General features: G+C 35.5%; 3 protein-coding genes across 3 annotated transcripts; 2 read left to right on the plus strand and 1 right to left on the minus strand.

Moving 5' to 3' along the window:
- Positions 1–2,756: 2,756 nt before the first annotated feature.
- LOC121266859 (glutamate receptor 2.7-like) lies at positions 2,757–7,213 on the minus strand. The gene is made up of 5 exons (XM_041170702.1): positions 6,928–7,213; positions 5,474–6,795; positions 4,394–4,700; positions 3,503–3,897; positions 2,757–3,366 (listed from the first exon to the last, which is right to left on the minus strand). Exons 1-5 carry the CDS (start codon positions 7,208–7,210, stop codon positions 2,878–2,880), a joined length of 2,796 nt encoding a protein of 931 aa, XP_041026636.1. The 5' UTR covers positions 7,211–7,213; the 3' UTR covers positions 2,757–2,877.
- Positions 7,214–17,333: 10,120 nt separating this feature from the next.
- On the plus strand, positions 17,334–18,627 carry LOC121266904 (sodium/calcium exchanger NCL2-like). Its single transcript, XM_041170756.1, has 2 exons — positions 17,334–17,662; positions 18,172–18,627. The coding sequence occupies exons 1-2, from the start codon at positions 17,509–17,511 to the stop codon at positions 18,432–18,434; spliced, it is 417 nt and encodes a 138-aa protein (XP_041026690.1). The 5' UTR covers positions 17,334–17,508; the 3' UTR covers positions 18,435–18,627.
- Positions 18,628–18,683: 56 nt separating this feature from the next.
- Positions 18,684–19,662, plus strand: LOC121267995 (sodium/calcium exchanger NCL2-like). The gene is made up of 2 exons (XM_041172091.1): positions 18,684–19,202; positions 19,354–19,662. Exons 1-2 carry the CDS (start codon positions 19,059–19,061, stop codon positions 19,660–19,662), a joined length of 453 nt encoding a protein of 150 aa, XP_041028025.1. The 5' UTR covers positions 18,684–19,058.
- Positions 19,663–20,410: the final 748 nt, after the last annotated feature.

Below are 20,410 nucleotides of genomic sequence, written 5' to 3' on the forward strand. Positions count from 1 at the left end.
GTCTGCCATCTATATTTAAGACAAAACATGTATTTCCACGAGGAAAAATATCAGGGTGGAATCTGGAATCTTTGACTTTGCTTGCCTTCCATGAAGTTGCCTTCAAATTTCCAACGACGGAGGGAAATCGATCCCACGTTATGAATTAATCACAGTAAAAATTACAAACATGATCAATTTAATGTCATACTCAGTTGGGGTTTGGAAGGTTGCTGATCACATGATAATATTCTTTCTTCTTCAGCAATATTGCTGAAATCCAGTAGTCTTTATCATGCATTAAACTGCATCCATGCGAAGCTAGCTAAATACATAAAGGGAGCTGCTTCACTCACGAAATTAAATTGTTACCGAGTGTTGTAATTTTTTTTTTAGATATTTCTTAAATCCCTTAAATATTTAAAAAAAATTATAAAATCATTAATAAATATTTCTTTAACCATTAATTTTTTTTGGCAAAATATCTGTCCTGATTAACATAACTCTCAACTTCTAAAATGAAGATCTAGAGTTCGAAACCCTTGTCCCCAAATGTATATAAAAAAAAAAAACCATTAATTTTTTTATAAAAAAAAGTATCGATAGCCACTCTCGGTGAACAGAATGGCGTTTCCCATGCATACATAAATTGCTTCTTTAGAGCATTTACATTGTTTTATACATATGCATATACAAAATCATCTCTTTTGGAGACTCATTTTGTCATTCAAGTAAAACTCTCACATTGACTTTTGCATATTTGAAGCAAAATTTTTTTCCTAAATGTTTTTTTTTTTTTTAAGAGTTCGCAATTAGCACCTAGTAGAAATTCCATTATCTAACCTATGCTTAAAAACAACAATTTCATGCATCTAAATTTAGCAATTCCTATAATAAAATATATCAAATTTAGATACACCAAAAATGAATCCCATGTGTTCATAAAATAATCCCCTTGAGATGTTAGAGAGAGAGAGTGAGAGGAGAGAGAAATAACGAGTAAAATATGTCTTGGAGAGTGAATAGTAAATCTTTAAATTTACATAGATATTATGTATTAGAAACTAAATATTTGAAGATATACAAATTGATGTAGAGAAATTTAAACTCATATTGTACAAATATGACTTTGTATATGAGACGCATACATCACGTTTGGAACTAGTTTGATTTTTTCTGTTCAAAACCATTTTGGGGGAAAACGCGCTTGTGTTTTGAAAATAATTAAAATCTAATTTGTAAACGAACAGAATCCACTCATTTGAGAAACAAAATAAATAATACGACTACTCAGCGTACGGTGGATATTTCTTCACGCCTCCGATCGATCCGCCTCTTTCGAAAGGGGAGAACGCCCCTCCTACTCCGGTCCTATTATATTGCATTATTTTCATGCCGGGAGAGAAGCACCGCCTCTATACGTATTATCATGTATATATATGTATATATATATTAGGAAACAGCCCGGGTATGTTAGCCTGAAGTGTATTTGACATAATTATTTAAATTAAAAAAATAAAAAAATTAATAACTTATTTGTTTAGAAAAAAAAATATAAAATATAAAAAAGATAAAAAAAATTTAAATTTCAACAAAATAATAAACAAATCAAATATTATACGTACAATGTATAAATATTGACAATATATACATTATATATAGTTCTTTTATTATTATTATTTTTCTTCATAATTTGAGCATTATTAATTAAGTATATAATATATATATATATATATATATATATATACATATATAAGATCATCAGTCATAAACAAATCAAATAATGTACGTACAACGTATAAATATTGACAATATATACATGAGATATAGTTCTTTTATTATTATTTTTTTCTTAGCATTATTAATTAAGTATATAGGACTGTTAATATTTATGCATATCAATATTAAAAATTAATCTTAAGGGCTTGTTAGGCATATGATGATGATGATAATAATAATAATAATAATAATAATAACAATAATAATAATAATAATAATAATAATAATAAATTGGGAATAATATTTACATGACTACGTACTTATCCCTAAAATCTCAGTTAATACATGGGGCCTGGCATCAAAACAAAACAAGTTCATTGTCATCGTTAATATAATATTATTGGCTGCAGTCATTTTTAATAGGTTTAACAAAAAAATAATAAAAATCGTTAAAACAAAAATTTCGGTTTGAAAGTCACTTTATTTATATATAAAAAAAGATATCTATTCTATAATTAAAAGAGGCTATTGATTTGAAATAGTGATGAACAGTAATTAGGATTTTTTTTATATTTCTTATTAGATTTTAAAATAATAGTATATTTCGCATATAATATTATTTGAAAAATTAACAATTATATTCATCTTATTTTTTGTAGTAGTTTATAAAAATAAATCATAATTATTAGACAAATAATATTTTTATTTTACAAAATACAATTCTTATTTTTAGGTTCCAGTCTATGCATCAGCTTATAATTGGTCTTTAATTTATCATATTTATTATTTTATTTTTTGTGATAACGCATTCCATATTAATCTATTTTTTAATGCATTTGTAAAATTATTATTAAAATAATTAATAACACTTTTTATCCTTTGAAAATTATTTTGGTAAGAACATATTTTTATTTTCTAAGGTCGATGTTGTAATTCCAGATTTAAAAAAAATAGTAATATTATATTTAAGTTAAAAAATGAAAATATTGTCTTTAACTTTAAATAATAATATTTTATTACTATAGGATATCATTACAAAAAAATAATAATTGTCTTTATATTATTTCTCATAATAATGATTGAAATATATTTACAGCCAAGGGTTTGGATTGGCAAATATAATTCTCTGTCTCATCTTTAGCTTACCTACGTAGTGCATTCAATGAGGAGTTCTAATTTCTAAGGCATTTCATTTTCAGTAGTTGGGGAGGCCTGAATATTGTCCTGAGTGTCAGAAATGCTCACGACTTCCCACCTTGAAGAACTCCATTCATCTAATTCTTTTGTGCGAGCAAAAGTTGGAGCTCTTGCCGGAGTATTGTTCTCTCCCTTATAGAAGTATCTTGCAATTCTGACCGCTTTTTTCCAAGACAGTTTTTCACTTGGAGTTGCGTTGCCTCCGGAAGCCTCTTGTTGGCGCTGATAACTCATGAGCAAGCGGATTAATGATATTAGAAAACAAATGGTGGAAGTGACACCAGATATAAGGTAGAGACCCCAGAAACTCTCAAGGCTCAAACGTTCAGTTGTACTGGTTGGTACATCCGTTGCACACTCACGGGAGGGAGTCAACCATTCATCTTCAAGTTTTTTAAGCTTTCCGTGTTCAAATAGCCTTAGAATCGATTGTGAAAAATCCCTGGCTATTGGGGAGCCTTTCTGGAATACCTGCATGGATGATCAGATGTTACTTCTATTAGGGAAAAATAAGGAAAAGCTTCTTTGGTGAATCCTAGAGAAAATGAACTGGTTTCAGCCACCATGCAGAAAGTTGTCATAGTGCAAAGTTGAAGTTACTACTCACAAAGCCAAATCCTCCAAATCTATAGGTGGGTCTGCTGCTAGTGTATGATTTGCAATACTTGTTGATGAAAACTTTCTCGTATGGAAGTTCAAGAAAGGCAGCAGCTATTTCCTTTCTTTCGAATAATCCTGTATAATTATCTTCCTTTTGAACCGGAACGATGTTTTCTGACTTGAATTTAATCACACCCTCCAGGTAAGCCTTTACAAAAGAATCGTCATCACAACCAATTTTTGAGTTGCTGTTCCTTAGCCAGTTGATATCTGGAACCGTTTCTAGTCGTTGCACGGTGAGAATTGAAGATAGATTTGCAGTGTAACTTGAGGTCAGGATCCACACGACGAAAAGCCAAACTACTACCACCACTCGAGTTAAGTTGCTTTGAAGTTTCTCTCCTGCAAAGACAAAACCATATATGGAGTGTCACGGATGGTTCTAACCCAGCAACAAAAAGGCATTGATAAATAAACCATTCACAAGCATTCTTTAAAAATTTCGTCATGGTTATGCTTCTAAAGTCCATATCTTGGGACCCTGTTGTTGATTAGAATTTAGAAGCCGCATCATGTTAAAGTGAACCTAATTCTACAGGGGTCAGTTCTAAAGTATTTGTATTATGTTGTCTACAAATTCTTGCATCAAATGCAATTTTCGATGCACCACAAGCACGTTTTTAAGCCGGATATGATTTGAACTTCATATTCTATGCAAACTCGGGATGAAACCTATCAGTTGAAAATTGAATATAATGTTGTAATAATATAATTTTTGTTTTAGAATTTAAAAAAATTAAATTGTTTATTATAATTTATGTGAGAGTTTGAAAAGATTGTAATAATTATATGAGATTAGATCATCATCTACCAAACAATTGCTCACAATGCTACTTACTGTGAGCGAAGAACAGCGAGGAGAATGTGAACCAAAGGGTGGTGCCAATCTGGTTCTTCAATGGGCCTCCAAAATCTGGATTGAATCGATGCTCCAAGAACCATAGTATAAGCATGGTATAAATCATGAGGGCACAGGTCACCAACCACATTTTCCAAGTGAAAGGCTTCAAAAACATCCAAGCTGACCCTTCTGGCTTTGCTGGAACTATCATGGACAACCCCGACTCCGCATATGGCTGTGTAAATTCCACGTATTCCATTCTGTCGGCTAATATAGTCACATCACCAACGACTGCATCATATGTCTTCCATTTTGTTTTTTGGATCCACATTACAATGTTGTCTTTATCAGAACAAGAGATGGTAATCGAAGTAAGAGAAAACAATAATCAAATGATAATTCCAGTTTAGAAAATAATAGTCAAAGATCCCTGCTGTTGCTACTAGCTAGCTGTTCCTAGAGGCTTCCCCTTTTCCTTTAAAAAACTAGGAGCCAGTCAAACATAGACAAACTATAGGAAATGTCTTGCAGACATGTTGTTGAAGTGCAAGTTAGACATGAGAAGTTTCAACCTACGGCAGAGCATAGTTCCGTATGTCATTTCCAGTCAATTTTCTTGCTACAGTAAGTCGTTTCTCTAGATACCCTGCCCTGCCCTCTGCCATTGCCCTCTGCCCAATGGCAGAGGGCAGGGCAGGGTATCTAGATTCTGTTTTTAGGCAAGGTGGAGATCATTACGTTTCGGGTGTGTTTGATAAGTAAGGTAATCCTATGTTGGTCAAAATATTTATACATAATAAATACTATAGAGTCTATTTTACTATCACTCTTCCATTTCAGATCGAACAATTACTTGAGAGGATTTTTTTTCCTTCTTATCAAATTCGATTTAATTTGAAAGTATATTTTGTGGGTGGTTATATATATGTAGATAGTGAGGTAACATGTAATGTTAAACTATCAACTTAGGTATCAAGTAGAAAAGAAGACAATGCTTGTTTGTTTTGCGACATTAATCACCATCTACATGATGAACATCAACATGAATGATTGATATAGCTAAAGTTAAATTGTTACCTTGTTGGCGATACCACAAACCAGTTCGTCATAGGAGCCATTGAAGGGCACAAATTTGTAAGGCAGAGAATAATTCAAATTTTCCAGCACCATTTTGAAAACTTGAATGCACCAACCGTCGACATCTGTATTTTCGACCGGGCCCTCACCGTACTCTACCTTTACAAACTCATGGAATGAAGTTCTACCGGGAACTCCGATTATCAACGGCTTCGTCTCATTTGGCATTGCCCAGCCTTTCGGAATTTGCTTTTGGTTCCCTGGCCAAGTTGCTTGGCCAGCCAAACTAACTGCGGCTTTCACCCCACATTTCTTTATCACAAGGCCATTATGGAAGCCAGACTCTGGCGTCCAAAGGTCCAACTCTTTGTACCTCTTATTTTCCTGCTTTTCTCGTTCGTCTCCCCTCCCAACCACATTTACAATCCTAAACTTGGGATTTTGCAACAGCTTTCCCGCTTCGAAACTTATCTCGGAGCTTAACCCAGAGAACTTGCTTAATAGAATATTCTCTAACAACATATCTGGGCCACTGTTGTCGCTAGTTATTCTCTCTATGGCCTGTGAAATGGCCATAATACTATCATATGCACGGAGAGCATAAATTCCCGGCTTGGGATTAACTTCCTCTCGATACTCGGCTTGGAAATCTTTGGAGAACTGGGCATAGAAATCTTTATAAGAATTAGTACTACTAGAATAGTCGGTCTTGATTCCTAAAGCACCTGTCATAGATGAAATAACAGAATCATCAACCAAGTCCAGGAAACTTGTAACACTTTCCGCGATAATCCAAGCCGTCTCTTTCCCTTTGAGTCCCATGTTCTCGGCTTCTCTGAACAAATGCGTCGCCATCGATAAAGATGACTGAAGAACAATAAAAACCCGAGACAGTGTCGTTTCTTGTAGCTTCACTAGCTCGTCGTGAACAAACACCTTTGGATCATCAGACAGAGAGGAAAATGGTGGAACAACTAAACGGTACTCGATCTCTGAATCAACCTTCTGAAGAGCCTCAGAAAGAAGAGCTAGAATCCCCAAGTCACTGCCATATGCATCATCTTCGTATATCACCACAACCCTTCTCCAACTGTACGCTCTCACTATATCTGCAATGCATTTCGTTTGTGCAGAACCGTCGTTAGCCATTTCAATCAAGAAAGGCCAACGGCTTTGCATCAGTGGTGGAGTTATGGCTGGAGCTGAGAAGGAAAGAACCGGAACTTTAGCCTGGTTTCCAACCGTGGCTACAAGAGCTGCTTCCTCCCATTTGTTCATGCCAACAATCACTTCGATTTTCTTTTCTTTAATGAGCTCTCCAGCTGCACAAAAACCAAGAAATTCAATAAATAAAGAACGGAGATAAAAAAAAATTCCTTAATTTTATAATTTAAAAACCTATCATGTTCATCCTTATGATCATCATCAGCAGCATCATAAAATAAAAAACAGACCAGCAGAAGCTACTTGAAAGGGGTCTCTGCCGGGGTCCTGAAAATAGAGAGACAGCTTGTGAGTCTTTGAATGGTGGTTGTAGTTTTCGGCGTAAATTTGCATGGCTGTTTTCTCTTCTTTCCCGATCCGGGAACTGACATCGATGATTGCACCGATATTCGTAACTTTCTTTGTATCGGCAGCGTCACCTCCATCAGAGAGTAAGAGAAGAAAGAAGACGAGTATGGGAAAAAGGTCGCAAAATTTGAATACTAAGCTACTGGAAACCAGAGGAAAAGCCATTTAATTTTAGGAGTTATAATTGATATTCAGTTTGCGGGGCACTAAATATCTACCATGTCCGAGACCAAGACACGCAACAGCTACTGTTACTGCTAGGAATGTCCAAATGTCAGCGTCGAATTTGGAATCTGCAGGCGGTATATTTGACTTGACCAGATCTGTATCAAAAGGAATAATTTTCTCTCAAATCATTAGTATTGGATTATCATTTTCAACTTTAAAATTTAGTGAAAAGGATGTATTTTTTATAAATTTAAAATCTCTTTATTCGTAACTTTATATTAAATTAGCTATTAAATTTATAAAAATAATAATATAATATTATTTTATTAATAATAATATTTTCAATTTATTTTTTTTATATTTTACAATTACACTAATATGTTAATTAATAATTTAATTTGATACTTAAATATTAATTTTTCAATCTAAATATATTGACTCAAAATTAAAAAATAATAATTTAAGTAAATAAAATAATAGTTATAGAGTGTGAATAGTAAATCTTCAAATTTAAAAATAAAGAAAAATATACTGTAATTAAAAGTTTGATATTTGAATATATAATGAATCTAATGCTAAGATTTTAAAACTAAAAACATCAAATTTTCATTTGATAAGCTGGATTCTATTTAAACCTTAGGTCCCATTGACTTGTAAATATATCAGACGTGAATTGTGAATGTCAAAGGCTTTGCATCTTGCTCGGCGGTTTTCGGGGATATAGATGTAGGCCTTAAATGTTTCGGGCTTTTCGTTGTGTGCTGTTTGCAACTGGAGACCATGGATAACGCGGTCCGGATATATAGGCATTCCTTTGGGTCGTAAAGGGCGGCCTTGTTCCCCTGTTTTTATACATTTTCTTTTTCCAGAAGATCAAAGCCCAAGGAAGAACACATTTTTTATACCATTACAAGATAAGTTCAAGCTTCCAAAGTCAAATGCCCAAGCACTCTGGCTAATTACGTGTGAAATCACTTCACTTATTTCAAAATTTTAAACTACTAGTAGAGATAGATAATTTAAATTTTGTCTTAGCATTTACCTTCAATAAGTGAACTCAACACGTAATACTATAAATCAGTCAGAATTTGAAATCAAAATATTTTTTATAATATTTTATAAAATCACCACTTATCTCAAAAATTTAAGTTGATGAAATGAGGTAGATTCAATTATTTATATTTTGTCTTATTTTATAACTTATCCTAAGAAGATAAATTGCCATATACTACTGTTTTCCATGGAAAAATGCTCATGATTCATCTTCTCAATTAAGACCGTTAGCTCGGTCCAATTCGACATTTATGTCTGGTCTCAATATTTTATCTATAACCAACCATTAGATCGTATTGCTTGTAACAATCTACAGTTGATTATATCAACTTCCTAGTTTGTTTTATAAGTTTTTTTATAAAAATACCCTTCATTTAAAATATTATTATGTAAAATATTGTATAAAGTGTTACGTATTTATCATTTCCTATTTAAAATTAAGACAATAATTAGGGACAGGAAGAAAAGTCAGGACTGCACCACTTAATTGCAATTTGGGTGGCGTTACTGTTGACTTTGAGCATAAAAGACCTCGATAAACTGGCCAATTCGTTGCTGCTAAAACCCATCTTGGGCATGCCATTTTAACCATATGTGCAAAGAAGTATCTTCAAGAGAATGTCAAGAGGCTCTCTTATCATTCTCTTAGGTCTCCTAATTATAAGCCATTCAAGAAATAGCCATTCATTCAGAGAGAAATCCAAACTTGTATCTGATGGAATAGACAAAACAACCCAGAATTTTGCAGTCCTTGAATTGGATGTCACAGCAACAACAGTGACATGCGAGCCCATCTATGGATTCTTGCCTTGCGCAACATCGGTTTGGGGTCAGCTCTTCATGATCATTATATACGAGTTCTTGCTGTCCCTTGCAGGACAGTATGTTTCCAGCGGCTCTGAACTTTTCTTCCAAATGTTTGGAACTGGAATCTTTGGTGCTAGCGGCCTGTTCCAAATTCTTGGCACAATCCCCCAAGTGGCTTTGGTGCTCGGTAAGTATCTTACTAATAAGCTTTTCCTCTCCTCTCCACATAAAGTGGATTCTTTTCTCCTACAAAATTCTGCAGATGGGACTTCATTCTTCTTTGTTCATGTCATTGTCAGGTAACAGTATCCTCTATATAATGATACTGATTACATGATTTTCAATATCACTAGCAGAAATTACAAATGAAAGTATTATTTATGAAAGAGATTACTACTGCTAAGTTCTTTTGTCTTGCAATATATATCAAAATTTTAATGGGCATTCTCTGATATATGAGAGAAACTAAAAAGAATGGGCATGGCTTCTTTCCTCCTCTCAAGATTCAATATTCCCGTGCATTACAAAAGCAAAAGTTGAATATTATTTCTTCGTTTCTTTAATATTCTTGATCATACACCACCTAATTTAGAGGGAGACTAGCTAGCTAGCTAGCAACCGGAAAGTATGTAATTAATTTAGTGGGAATTAGTCAATAATAAAATAAAGAATATTTTTCTCTCCCTCCTTATCCTTTTAATCAAAGTTCATTAATAAATTTATGGCCTCCCTTGGTTTTAAAGATTCTTTCGGTTAATATATCTACATGGAATCAACTTCATTCCTAAATGAATAATATTGATACACGCAGTTTTTTTGTAATTTTTTTACAATCATATTTTAAAATATTTATATTTATGTAAAGCGATACTATTTTTATGAGTGATTTTATAAAAATGCACTTTATTTAAAATATAGTTATATAAATTATTATAAAAAAAATTATGTCTGTCGTTTTAGTTCGTAAATTATATACGTATGTATTCAACTTCTTTCGCAACATAATTACGAAGAGGATTACGTTCTCGACGTCTCGTTGTGCTTCGTACGAACTTTAGGTTGATTATAAAGAAAGAAGATATAGGCCCCGTTTGAATGAAAGTGTTTAATCTAATTTAATCTTATCTCATCATTATAACTTTCTCAAATTTTCATATAAAATATAATAAATAATTTAATTTTTTTAATTTTTAAAATAATAATAATATTAAAAAATAATATTTTATTCATCTATTAATTTTTTTTTTTTTTTTTAACTCATCTTTCAACTCACTGTCCAGATCCGAACATAATCTTCTAAGATGTAATTAAGATACCTACCGGTCTAACGTTTTTTTTAAGAAGGAAGTTAAGGAGCTCAAGTACCAGTGGGTTAGACTTTCTTTATGTTTCTATTAATTGTTTTGTATCGTTTTGTCTACCTGCCCTCTCCGAGTTGGCATTTTTTTTTTTTTTTTTTTTATAAATTCTAACATTTCTTTAAACTAAAAGGAGTCCCTTAACATTTCCTGTTTCCGAATACCATAGTCTTAGTACGTGTGTCCCCACCCAATTGACATTGTTAACAATTAACAGGTTGGATTGGTTCTAGGTAACGTTATCCATGTATACTTCTTCCTTTGTATTTGGATTAATACAATATGCAAGTCCTAAATAGATAAATTTTATACAAATCATTTTATAAAAAATATGAATCTCATTAAAAAAGTTTTTTTTTTTAACATTTTTTCATAGTGGAGTCTACATTTTTATAAAAGATTTACACCAAACTTATTTATTAGGACTTGTACAAATCATTTATCTCTCTTTTGGGTATTAAAACTCTGAGTAATTACATGGCATGGCGATTTTTTTCGTGTGAGTTTTATTCGTGTGTGCTAGGGTTTGTCCTATGCCCACGCTGGGAGGCCCACATTGCCGGTGGGATTGGGTTGGGTTTTGCCAAAGGTTCTCTAAAGGAAGGTGCTGGAGTCTCAGCGGGCGAAAACAGTGAAGAGATGGTTGAGAAAGAGGCAATTTGTACAGTGAATAGATTGGGGGGTGATTGACGTACATTTTTTCAAGCGCTTCAAAGGCCTTTGCCAGTAGCCAAGTTTCGGCTACCTCTGAGGAAACCAGAACAAATTAATGGAGAGTTGGGTTTTGTGTTTTCTGACGTTGAGATGGATAGGGTGGCGAAAGACCTCAAATAAGCTTTAGTATTGAAGTTACTGTCGCCGAGGCCGTCGATCAATGTGTTACAGCTACAGATAATTAAGACATGGGGTTTCACTGAGGTTTCGATGATTAGCTTTATGAATGAATTCCATGTGTTGCTTCATCTGGCTAATAAAAAGGATTATTTGCATGGATGGACGAGAGAGGGTAAGGTAGTGGCAGGGTGCCAATTTCAATTATTTAATTTTTCTGTCGATTTTGACATGAAGAAGGAGTTGTCCATCGTACCACAATGGATTTTTTGGTTAAGGTTGCTGTTGCATTTGTACAAGTTGGATTGCTTGCAAATTCTCGCATCTAGGTTTGGCAGGTTTTTGGGCATGTATAATGCTACGTTGTATAGAACAAGGGCCACGAGGGTGAGGTTGTGCGTAGAGGTTGATCGTCAAGATGAGCCAATTTCTGGTTTTTCGCTAGTGATAGGACAAAAGAACCATTTGTGGCAAGAAGTAGTTTATGAGAAGAGATGTTTTTATTGCAACAAATGTTTTCGACAGGGTCATACAGCAGTGGTATGCAGGTCTGGTGATAGGGCTAAGACAAAATTGTTAAGGAGGGGCCGAGAGTGTCAAGGAAGGAGGGGAAAGGAAAAAGTTTGAAAGGAAGTTGGTCGTAAAGAAAATCAACAGAACTTAGTAATGCATGTTGACGATGTTGGGACTTAATTGAAGTTGAAGGATAAACAATGTGAGATACAGGAAAATCTAGTAGTAGATAAACTGGATGGGGTCGTGCAAATTAGTGAGGAGGAGGTAGAGAGGGGAGAGGTTGAGATGGTTCTGGAAAGGGAGGATGTTGAGGTGGGGGAGGTTATAAAGGTAAGTGCAATGGTAGGGGAGAGCGATAGGTGTGTGGTGAAGGACAAGGGTTCTTTGCAAGATTTGGAGGTGCAGTGTGTGGTAATGGAAGATGGGGAAGGACAGACACCAGTATTGGAGGAAGCGTGTGTTAATGACAGGCCAGTTGAGGGAGTTGAAGGTTTTAATAGGCTTGAGGTTTTATCGGAAGGGGATGGTGATGTTGTATTTGATTCTCAGAAGGATTACCATTCGAATCCAGGCTCTCAAAAGCTGTTGTGGCATTTGAGGTGGGGGGTGCTAAAGATTCAGTGGTGAGGAGGTCTAGCAGGGCGAAAGCCCAACCTCAAAAATTGAGTTTATGATAGACAAAATAGTGGTGTGGAATATTAGGGGTTTGGAGACGTCGAAAAGGAGGTTGAGGAAGTTGGTGGTCTCGGAGCCGTTTCAAGCTGTAGAAAAGATGCAGAGATTGGCTCTTAGTCTTAATTTTTCACAGTTTAGCTCTAATATGGAGGCTGGCGGTAAAAAATGGGTGTGTTGGAAATGGATGTTGAGATGGATATTGTTGGGGTTACTAATCAGTCTTTCACTGGGCTTTTCTTGGATAATGGTTGCTCGTTGTTAGGGACTTTTGTTTATGCAAAATGTTCTCAAATTGAACGCAAGGAGCTATGGGGACATTTGTGTGGTATTTCGAATGTGGGTGTTTCATGGGTGGTGATGGGGGATTTTAATATTATCCGATCGGATGAAGAACGTGTAGGTGAAAAACCAAGACCTCTTACTACTATGGAGAATTTGATTGCATTGACAGGTGTGGACTTGTTAATCTAAGATTGGAAGGGAGGCAATTGTCAGGGTGTAATGGTCAACATGGTATGGCCAGAAGTTGGGTTAAACTAGATCGAGTGCGAGTGAATAATGCTTTTGTTTCTAAGTTCAGTGATGCTAGTGCTCAGCTATCAAGTAGGAGAACATCGAATCATCCACGGTCTTATTGCAGCTTTCTTCGAGTTTTGAGAGATATGGGCCGGCTCCATTTCGTTTTCAGAATATGTGGACTTCGCATGTGGATTTTTTTAAAGTGGTAGAAAGCTTGTGGAAGGAGCCGTTTGAGTGCAGTAGTGGGTTATTTAGATTGGCTGGTAAGCTGAAGAGGTTAAAGCATAAGCTGTGAACTTAGAACAAGGAAGTTTTCGGTCGAGTGGATGGGATTATTCGGGAGGAGTGTTTAGAGCTCTTGGAGGCAACATTGCAAGCTAGCTTTTCTGAGTGTGGAGGAGGATTTATTGGTTATCAAGGCGGAACTTGAAATTTGGGTAAAAAGGGAAGAAACGAGGTTGGCGCAACAAGCAAAGAAAAAATGGTTATTGGAGGGTGAACAGAACTCCAAATTTTTTTTATGCTGTCACTGTGCAACGGAGAAGGAATTCATGTGTGAAAGAGATGAGATTATCTAATGGCTCGGTATTGAATTCTCCGGAAAGGGTGCATGATGAGGTTGTGCGGTATTTTGAAGGGTTTCTTTCTCAAGAAGGGATGGGTTCGATGCCGAATCTGGATAATTTATTTCAGCTTGTTGTTTCAGATAGTGAGGTTAAGAGTTTGAAGGCAAAGCCTTCAGAGAAGGAAGTGCTTGTGGCGCTTTCTTCTATTGCAGCGGACAATAGCCAAGGGCTGGATGGTTTTGGGTCAACTTTTTATTTAGCTAGCTGGCATATTATTAAAGATGATGTGGTGGAGGCAGTGAATGAGTTCTTTAAAGGAAATGAGCTTCCCAGATTTTATTTGTCCTCGTTCATTGTTCTTATCCCAAAGGTGAAGAATCTGTAAAGTTTTGACAAGTTTTGGCCGATAAGTCTTTGCAACGTTATTTATAAGTTGTTCTCCAAACTTTTGGTATCTAGAGTATCTTTGTTGCTTGGAAATATTATTTCGCTTGAACTGGGAGCTTTTGTGAATGGTAGAAATATATTTGAGAATATTTCTCTTACTTAAGAGATGATGAAGATGTTGCATCGGAAGGCTTTTGGTGGTAATATTATGCTGAAAATTGATATGAGTAAGGCGTACGATAGGGTGGATTGGCGTTTCTTGGATCATGTTTTCTGTAAACTGATTAACAATTATGTCTCGGCGCTGTGGTTTTTCTGTTATGATTAATGTACCCATATAGGTTTTTTTAAAACTAAAGGGATCTACAGTAGGATGATCCGTTGTTGTTGTATTTATTTATAATTATTGAAGAAGTGTTGTCAAGGATGATAAATAAGAAAATGTTTGAGGGGAGGATTTTTCAGTTTTCTCATCCTGTAAATGTTTCCAGAGTTTCTTATATGTTATATGCTGATGATGTGGTGGTTTTTGCTTATGCGAGTAAAGGCTCGATTCTGTGTTTAATGGAGGTCTTGAGGGAATATGAGAGTTGGATAGGCCAGCAGGTGAACCATGATAAGTCGGCCAATTTTTTCTCTAAAAATGTGGCTTATAGTAGAACCAGGGAGATGTTGTTGGACACTGATTTCACAGAGGGTCAATTCCCATTTATGTATTTGGGTGTTCCGATTTTGGATAGTAGGTTGAAGATTAGACACTTTGAGTCGTTGCTTGAACAAGTTGGGAAAAATTTGTCAGGTTGGAAGAGTCGTTTGCTATCGCAAGGGGGTAGATTAATTTTGTTGCCAATTCATTTAATGTCTATGCTTCAGGTCCTTAAGGTTGTGATTAAAAAATTAAATGGGCTGTTTGCTAATTTTTTCTAGAGAGAGCAAAATGGCAGAAGTAAGAGGAAATGGAGGTCATGGAAGAAGATGTGCGTTCCAGTAGAGGAAGGGGGAATTGGGGTGCGAGACCTTGTAGAAGTGCAGAGATCTTTGTTTTTAAAGTTTAGGTCGTAGTTATTGATGCATAATTCATTATGGGCAAGGTTCTTCCAAGCAAAATATATTAAACCTGGACATATCTCTTTAAGTGTTGATGGCAATACAGGTTCTGCATTTTGGAAGAAAATTATTGAGAGGTTGCCTAAGCTACTACAAAATTCAAGATGGAAGGTTCGAGAGGGTCATGTTTCGCTGTGGTTCGATAATTTTCTGGGTCATGGCCCTCTATGTGAAGGGGTGGAAGTGATTGAAGAACCAAACATTAGACTTCGAGAGCTCGTTGTTAATGATCGGTGGGATGTTGAGAGACTATAGTTGCTATTAAGGGTGCAGAAGGCTAGCGATGTGGTGGCTAAGGTTGGTGGTTTGAGGGATGCGAAGGACATATTAATCTGGTTACTCGAGAAGAACAGGAATTTCTCGACAAAGTCGGCGTGAGATTTTATTAGAATTAAGATGCCGAGGTTTGCTTGGGAAAAGTGAGTAGGGAATAATCTGTTGCCGAAAAGGATCTCTATATGCATGTGGAAATCGACTTTTAATTGCTTAAGTGTGGATGAACAAGTACGTAAGTTGGGGGTTCCGTTAGTATCTTGTTGTAATTGTTGTATGGCGGGGCATGTGGAAGACTTGGAGCATGTGCTTTGTAAAGGGGAGTTTGCCATGGCCGTCTGGAATAAGGTTTCGGGAGAGGTGGGGATCCCGTTTGTAGAACAACAGACTTGGCGAGAAAGGGTCCAAGTTTGGTTTAAGAGGGCATCTAGGCAGTCATAGCTAGAGACATTAAGGGTTTGATTCCTTGTATTGCGGTGTGGATACTTTGGCTTAGACGCTGTGCAGTAAGGATGGAAGACAGAGACAAAAACCTATTTGAGGTTTGGAACTCGATAAAGCATTGGGTGCGGGTTCTTACAAGCAGAATTTCCAAGGTAAAAAGGCTTTCACATGGGGACTTACGTATGCTTCAAAATATGGAGGTTTCAGTTGTGGAACAGGGAACTATGAAGGTGCAAGTTGTCTGTTGGTTGAAACTGAGCCCAAGGAGGTTAAAATTGAATCTAAACGGCAGCAGTCTTGGCAATCCAAGGCCTGGTGGAGGAGGGGTTATTTTACGGGATCATGCAAGGAATCTTGTCTTTGCTTTTTCTCATCATTTTTGTACATGTTCTAATAACAAAGTTGAGCTTCAGGCGGGTTATAGAGGGAATAAAGATTTGTCTGCAATTGGGTCATTTTTTAGTTGACATAGATTGTGATTCTTTGGTGGTGGTTTCATGGCTTGTGGATAGAGACGATACACTGTGGTATCTTTAGGACTATTGGGACCAGTTGATGGGCTTTTTTTTTTTTTTTTTAAATAAAGAGACGAAGGTCACTTGTCCACAAATAACCCCTTCCCAATTTATTAGAAAACCTCACTTATAACGGAGGAAAACCGTATACACATCCTAAAACTCAAGCCAAACAACAAACCAAACCAAAACAAACCTGAAAATAACCACCCAACTAGAAACGGACAAACCAACCACTAACACCGCATAGCTAGCAAACCCAGCTTATCCACCCTTAATATTCATTTAAGTTGATGCAGAACATCACGAAGATGTACCCACTTCCCAGAACATTGTCCAAAAGCCAGCCAAGCTAAAAAATAAGTCCCGGCATTACACTCTATAAACATGTTGTATCTTAAATCTTAGGCTCGATAGAATTTGTAGAATTTCCGCCCAATAATCTTCGAGATACCAGATACCACATCTCTTCTTCTCCAACCAATTAACAATTAACAACGAATCCATATCCACTTCTATTTATTGTAAACCCAAATCGGTACAGTGCTTCAAACCATAATAAAGAGCCAAAAGTTCCGCCATATTATTCATTCTCTAATCTAGATTTTTCGCAAAAGCCAACTTCAATCACCCAAACTAACCAATTGCTGGCCGGCTTGTTGGAATGTTTTGACTTCTCTAACAAGCACTTATGTAGAGAAGGGAATAAAGTGGTGGATGCTTTGACTATGTGTGGTGCGTTGGGGGAGGATAATTTGTTCACGGATGTTTCTCAGCTTTCACATTCTTTGAGAGGCTTGTATAAATTGGATAAAATGGGCACGACTTATGTTAGATGTAGATGGTGAAGTTAGATTTTTTATTTTTTTATTTTTTTCTTGTTGGGTGAGGTTGGTTTTTTTGTTAAGGTGGATTGGGTTATTTATGTGAAGGTTTTCCTCTACTATAAGTAAGGGTTAATAAATTTTTGGAGGTTCGTCCTCCTTTTTTGAATTAAAAAAATCGATTCTCTTTGAATTTTGCCTATTTCTCCATGTTTCTATTTTTGTGTTATCCATGTATACTTCATGTTCCTATGTACTTGTAATTAAGTAATTAGTATGATAAGGATCTCAATTGCCTGGATTCAAATCCATATACTTAAATTTAATTTGAGGAGTTTTTTTTTTTAAAAAAAAAAATCTAATTTGAGGTCATTGCTTGAAGACATTGGAGTGACTGGAAGTACAAGTACAATTGAAACGATGGCAACAATGGGAATGGGCTTACTAGCAGGATCAACTATCATACTTCTTACTTTGATCTGGGCCTCTGTTGTTGCTTTTGGCAGCTATGATCTTTCACAGCCTACAGCTAATTCATCAGATGAGGAAAACGTGAAACCATTCAGTTTAACTGGTTTTTCTCTTACCCTTGCGTCTATGATTAATGAACAGACAATACTAGTTTTTCATTCTAAATTTTATTATTCTCAATTACGTCTATGATTAATGAACAGACAATACTACTTTTTCATTCTAAATTTTATTATTCTCAATTACATCCGATGATGAAACACATTTTAAATGGTTGTCCATCGAAGTAGTTGGTATATAAAATCACTTAGATGTAGTTTGGACCGTGAGATGAGATGAAATAGTTTTAGACGAAAGTTGATCAGTAAAATATTATTAGAATATTATTCTTTTAATATTATTATTGCTTTGATATTTGAAAATTTTAAATCGTTTATTATATTTTGTGTGAAAATTTGAAAAAATTGTAATGATGAGATGAGATAAAATCAAACAATTTCACTATCCAAACGGGGTCTTAAACTGTGACACACCATAAATTGCTACTTAAATTATAAATTGCAGGATGAAGAACATCATTCTGATTAGGTATATTGTGACTGCATAATGTAGGTTATGGTGTTAGCACTGATGTTGAGACCTACTACACTGCAAGAATAATGATGGTGTCTATGATCCCATTTCTCCTTCTTCAACTGGCGAAAATTCTCAAATCAACTTCAGGGGAAAGAATCGTAGTCTTAGTTTCACTTATTGTTACTCTTGTTTTCCTCTTCGTATACTGTACCTTTCAGGTAACACAAAATTCCATTAATATCATGAATGAGCATTGTTCTCCAGCAAATAGAAATGAAACCATAAAACTTTTGCTCTGATTTATCTACTTAACTCATTTGACTTTCATGCTTCTCGATCCATTTGATACATGATTTGCATATGCTAATTTTCTCCTTGAAAATGAACAACAATGGTGCAGGTATTCCAGCCATGGATTCAGAATAGAAGATATGAATATCTGACACGCACGTATGTTCAGACAAACCTACTACGAAGTCTTCTCACTGCTGGAGGCAGACCTAATTTAACAGCTATAAGAGAGTAAGCTTTTTTTCCTTCTGCCATTAAGTTTTATTGATGAGGCTTCATGTAGAGCTGAGCATACTATATCAACCTGTGAAGAAGAAGAAAAACTATACAGCTAGCACTGGTAGTAGTCCTGATTTTTCAACTCTTAAGCAGCCTCTCAGCATGATATCTTTCGGAATGGAAGTAGCCTCTAGATATATCCTTGAAGACCCTCTATATGCTTTACCCATTCAAAAAATCTTCAAGGGTTGAAGTTATTTCTTTGATTAGTCGCACCATACATTTGCAGGCTTTTTCAGAAAATTGACAAGAATAGAGATAACTATATTTCCGTTGGTGAACTGAGAGCAATATTCTTGGGAATACAAATAGAATTAGGCCATTTGAATGAGGATGAATTTGGAGCAAAGGTGATGCAGGAGTTTGACATCTTTCGTGATCATCGTATGAATGAGACTGAATTCATCGAAGGAATCTCAAAATGGCTTGTTCTGTCTCGTCACCCTGCTGACGAAAAAGACCATGACAGGCCCAGGTTTTTTAACACAAGTTCAAAGGTAAACATTTCCGAAAGGTACAGTCTAATTTAATATGATATCGGAGTAAAAGTCCCCAACCCCGAATCTCTTTTCATTACTGTCAAAGATTTTGAGATAAGTAGTGATTTAACAACTAATAACAATATTTCCTTGAAACCTTGGTTTGCAGCAATCCAGATCAGAGCAGCAGAGTCTATTGACCCAGAAACAGGAGATCAGTACGACAACTCAAAAAAATTGGTTGAATTACGTTAAGGCAGCTCTTCTATTGCTTGTAGGAACTGCTATCTCGGCTCTGCTTGGACTGCCACTTATGCAAACTCTCCAAGAGTTCTCTAGTGATGTGAACATCCCCTCATTCTTGGTGACATATGTTGTGGTGCCACTGGCTTTGAACATCAGACAGGCACTCGCAACAATTACCTCTGCCAGAGAGAAGACGGAAAAAGCTATATCCTTGACCTTTTCTGAGGTTTAGTAATTTCTCTCCCACTCAGATTTCATCTGAGAATCCCCTTATTAATTTTCATCTGAGAATACGACACAATTTGTGTTAGTATTTTTTTAATAAAATTTATTTCTATCCGTTGTTTTTTTTACGTTTTCATTCTCTCATAATTTGTTGGTAGTTTAATAGCTTTTCTGTTGGAGATCGTACCGTTTTGGGTTTCAAGCAATTTCATTGCTTTAATGCTTTTTTGGACGTTGGTTATAATGGCTTGTAATAAAGCTTCCGTTTCTCTATGGTTTAACATGGCATTAATGGGTCGTTAGCTACTTTATTTCATTTTATTCTTTTTACCGGTTACGTTTATCAACTATATATATGTATATAAGTGTGTAGTCTTGCAGAAAAGTACGTAGAGAGGAATATATTTTGGAGAAAGTGGGATAGGAATAACAAGCTTAGTGAATACATATTTTTAAGAGTATTTTCAGATAAAATAAAGATCTTCTTTTGAGTAGAACCTTGGGCTCAATCACTTGTGCAGAGTAGGCTTGAGTTATACGACGATCTGTTAGGCTGTTGTATCTTGGAGTCAAGTTAAGAGGAGTTCTACTGCATCGGTTAAATTTAAGACTTTGTACACCGCAGAGAGCTTAAATCTCTTTAAAGAAAAAGATATTTCCGTGCCTCAGTCCAAACTGGCTTCGTCTTAATTTTATTTTAATTGTAATTTTTATTATATTATTGTGTATTTCACCAACAATTTGTTTTTGTTTCT

This window comes from Juglans microcarpa x Juglans regia, chromosome 5S, assembly GCF_004785595.1.
Source record: "Juglans microcarpa x Juglans regia isolate MS1-56 chromosome 5S, Jm3101_v1.0, whole genome shotgun sequence".
NCBI classification, from domain to species: Eukaryota; Viridiplantae; Streptophyta; class Magnoliopsida; order Fagales; family Juglandaceae; genus Juglans; species Juglans microcarpa x Juglans regia.